A 3,727-nucleotide genomic window follows, 5' to 3' on the forward strand; every position below is an offset into this window, starting at 1 on the left:
CCGCCTCCAGCCTGCCCGGTGGGCGGCGGGCACAGCGGCTGCGAAGCGAGGGCCCCTCGGCGCGCCCGCACGGCCGCACGCCCGGCCTTCCAACGTCGGGGTAACTTGCCGCGGAGGTCCCGGCTCCTTATCAAATCGCGGGCCTGCAGGACTAATAGAGAACTTGTGCAGGTTCCCTGTCCCGCTCCTTTGAAGGAAGGTCCCTCCTCTGACAGCTGCTAGAGATATTAGCCACATTTCCCCTCCCAGATCTGCTCCGGGTTAACAGGCCTGCGGGGGCGGGAGGGGGCGAGCAGGCGAGGAGAATCCCGAGTGACTCCCATCGGAAAACTCTAAGTTGGAGGAGCTGGGAGGGTGACGGCGCTGACCTGGCGTTTGAGACGGAGAAGAAGGAATTGATAGGCGACACAGAGAGGCTTTCCTGGTCTTTTCTTTTTTCCTTAAAAATGTGGGTTTCTTGCTCAATTCCCAACCCTTAACAGATGGCGACTGCAGTTCTCTCAGAATTTCTTAAAGAGAGGGAAACCTTTGGAATTTATTTCTGCTTTTGCTTTTCCATATAAATAAAGTGTTTTTATATTACTCTTGTTTTGGAGAACATAAGCAATTTTATTCAGACTACAGTATTTCCTTTAACACTATATGGTTGTCAAAACACCATTCCCAGTTTCTTTGCTTTTGACAGCTGAGTCTTTCTTAAATATACCCAAATCGGAACTCTTTATACTAAATAGTAAACCCTAGATAAGAGCAAGTGCCTTCAGAGGTGGTATAAAAAAGCCTTATAAAATTGGACAACTCCATCACTTCTCAGTCTTAGCAGGAGGGCTGGAGAGGGCAAGGAAATGCAAACACATACTATATTACGATTATTCTTCTTCGTCTCCAAATATTTAAGAGGGTTAAGGTTAACATGATATGATAGGAAGTGGGTCTGGTGAAGAAACTAAGGCTGAGGTGATTTTATTCCTTAAAACGCAAGGGGGAAAGCTCCCAGCTCTGACTTTCAATGCAATAGCTTAATAATTTCTTAAAAACACGTCCTAAACATGAACCATTTAACAAGTAAACCCTCAGCATTTACTTTACTGAGAGGAAATGAAGAAAAACTTTGCTAAAGCAACTTTTTTTCGGCCTAAGTGAAAATTAATTTATAAATGAGAGAACTTGTTAGAGTTTACCTAAAAGCATTTAAAGTAAAAATACACAAATGTTAACCTTTTAGAAGAAGACTCCAGTGAAATGGGAGAGTAAAATGAGGGAAAAGTTCCCTCTCATTTCCAAGTAGCAAAGAATTTCTGCATTAGCAGTAAATTTGTGTCAGAAGTGTTATTTCTACCTTTAAGCAGCAGCACATTAATTACACTGGTAAAAGTATTTATAAAAATTCTCCTTAACTAAATGTAATGCAAAACAAAAGAAATTTGTTTTCTTGCTCATTTATATAGAACTTCCACTAATGCTGCCTGGAATGGAAAAATGGAGAACATCAATTATGATACAATTATGGTTACAATTATGGTTTTCTTTCAAGTTTAAGGGTGCAGAGATAGTGAACTACTTTCCAATCAAATTAACATCATGTATGTAATCAAAGTGAATGACATTATCCTATCTAAAAGGGGAATAAAGATGTAGGAGCAATAAAATCTCAAGATAGTATACTTATTTGAAAAATTCCTCACTATTTAAAAAAAAACAAATCTTTTGCACACTTTAGCAGGCATATTTTGTGCAGCAACAGCAAATTAGTGGCAAGAACTTCTAGGAATCTTGTATAAAATTGTGGAAATGGCTATATTGTCTGCTCTGTTGGGTTTTTTTAGAATAAAATTTGAGTTTAGTCAGCAAATCATCACACTGCTATGCCTGCACATGGAGGTTAGTGTCTGAAATTAAAAGACCTCATGCTAGAATTTATATTAAATAGTAATGATTAAGTAATCTTTTAAGTTCAGGATTTCAAACTCCATAGAAGTTGTTTACTCGTCTATGAGTATCTATCTGTAAATTTTAATTTACATATTCAGCAGTATTTTAGTAAGATGGAGGAAAAACACAAGCAGATAAATTATCTTTGAGTGCAGACATTATTCTTATGATGCAGAATTAACCCTGAAAAGCCTTTTATTTTGGCAGCATATGAGCATGAAAAGCTTTACCTGAAAGTTTTTTTTTTGTTGTTGTTTTTTTAAAACATCATGCATCTAAAAAAGGGGTTAGGCATATTGAAAGTGATCTTTCAACCTGGCTTATCATACACACACACGCAATGCAATTTAAAAGTTTCTGTTTGTAGAACTTTTAAGTCAAAATACATTCAAAACTTTCAGATGATCGCCTTAAAAATTGTTGGTAAGTTAAATTTCAAATGGGGATAAAAAAGACCATCATCTACTTTTAACACCATATGTAGTCTGCACTGTGCAACCTTGCCTTAAAACCATTAAAAACACAAAAGCCTAACAAAAAATCAAAAATGAAATATTTATTACCGCATTTTGTGACTTAACACCTTTTTTTTTAACATAACGTCACAGTCCTCATACAAGTATTTTAATGTAAATTTGACAAAGCTTAAAGATAACAGCATTTTCTTCTAGTGAGGAACACGTGCTGAGAAAAGAAGAATTCATGGACATACAATACCAATTCCACAGCAGATCTGATACTAGCAAAAACATTCTTTTTTTTTTTCAATTGAGGTAAACACATAGAATATCTAACATGAAACAATTAATAGACCGAACTCTGTACGAAGTTTGTTACAGTATTCTCTTGCTCCTTTTTATCCCCCAAGTTTTGAGTTTCTGATAAAATCCTAGTTTTGGTGCCATGACCATGAATAATTTTTTTGTATGTGTTGAGGAAAGCTGCCCAACTTTAGATTGTTTTGTCCACAGCCAAGGCTCAGAACTCCTGGAAGAAGCTCCTGCTCTGTCTTTAAATCTTCACTGGCAAGCTCTTGGAAGAAGAGTCCCCCAAAATAATAATAATTGGCTTATGAAGCACAAACTATAAAGATCTGTTTGAAACTAAAGGACACATTTATGGAGGAACAAAGGCTGGGCATGAAAACACATTCTTGAAGCTGGAGTCCAAGTGAAGAGGTTCAGCCAAACGTTCATCCTGGTCTCCAGCGTGGTTCTTTTCTCATTGGCCCAACAGGTTTAAAATATACCACAGTCTCTCCTGGATAGTGAATTCACTGATGAACCAAAACAGTCATTCTTTTGGGAACAACACACATAGTGTGGAAAACAAGGATATATTTTTTTTTTTCTCTTCTAAAACTATTTGAGGCAACATAACGGAGTGATCAACAGAAATGTACAAGTTTAACTTAGTTCCTATGTTTATACTACAGTAGTTATAACTCTCGGAGTCTTTTTCCAGAGGATCTTTACATGGACAGAATTGTCTCAGTGAGCCCATGATTTCACATTTGTGTTCTTGTCGAATTGGTCCTCTGTTGCTTGATGAAAAATGACAAAAGTAAAAAATAATCACAGCTGTCTGGAATTTCATATTAAGTGTCAACATCTGGTCAAAGTTCAGAAAGTCTTAAAATAGTTTTTGCGTGTGTTTCCTTTTCCCTTGAGTTCCCTTCTACTATTGGGCATGAATGTCCATAACCTGTCCACCGACACTGGGATCTACAGAATTTAACATTGTGGGGCTCTGTGCTGACATAGTCATTCCAGGGTGGGGAGGGGGTCCTCCGTGC

At 37.7% G+C, this 3,727-nt stretch overlaps 1 protein-coding gene across 11 annotated transcripts in view; it reads right to left on the minus strand.

Annotated features, from left to right (window-relative positions):
* Positions 1 to 2,468: 2,468 nt before the first annotated feature.
* The window catches only part of MEIS2 (Meis homeobox 2), a 215,728-nt gene continuing 214,469 nt past the window's right edge, over positions 2,469 to 3,727 (minus strand). For 8 of the 11 annotated variants that reach the window (XM_071214097.1, XM_058293877.2, XM_058293876.1 and 5 more), the window contains one exon: positions 2,469 to 3,727. This exon is cut by the window's right edge and continues 172 nt beyond it. Coding sequence is in view for 5 of the 11 variants with exons in the window: in XM_058293876.1 (XP_058149859.1) it covers positions 3,613 to 3,727 (115 nt within the window). In the remaining 6 variants the exon portion in view is untranslated. The other 3 variants (XM_071214099.1, XM_058293881.2, XM_058293875.2) reach the window with 1 other exon arrangement.

The sequence above is a fragment of the Dasypus novemcinctus genome, chromosome 3, assembly GCF_030445035.2.
Source record: "Dasypus novemcinctus isolate mDasNov1 chromosome 3, mDasNov1.1.hap2, whole genome shotgun sequence".
In the NCBI taxonomy this organism is placed as follows: domain Eukaryota; kingdom Metazoa; phylum Chordata; class Mammalia; order Cingulata; family Dasypodidae; genus Dasypus; species Dasypus novemcinctus.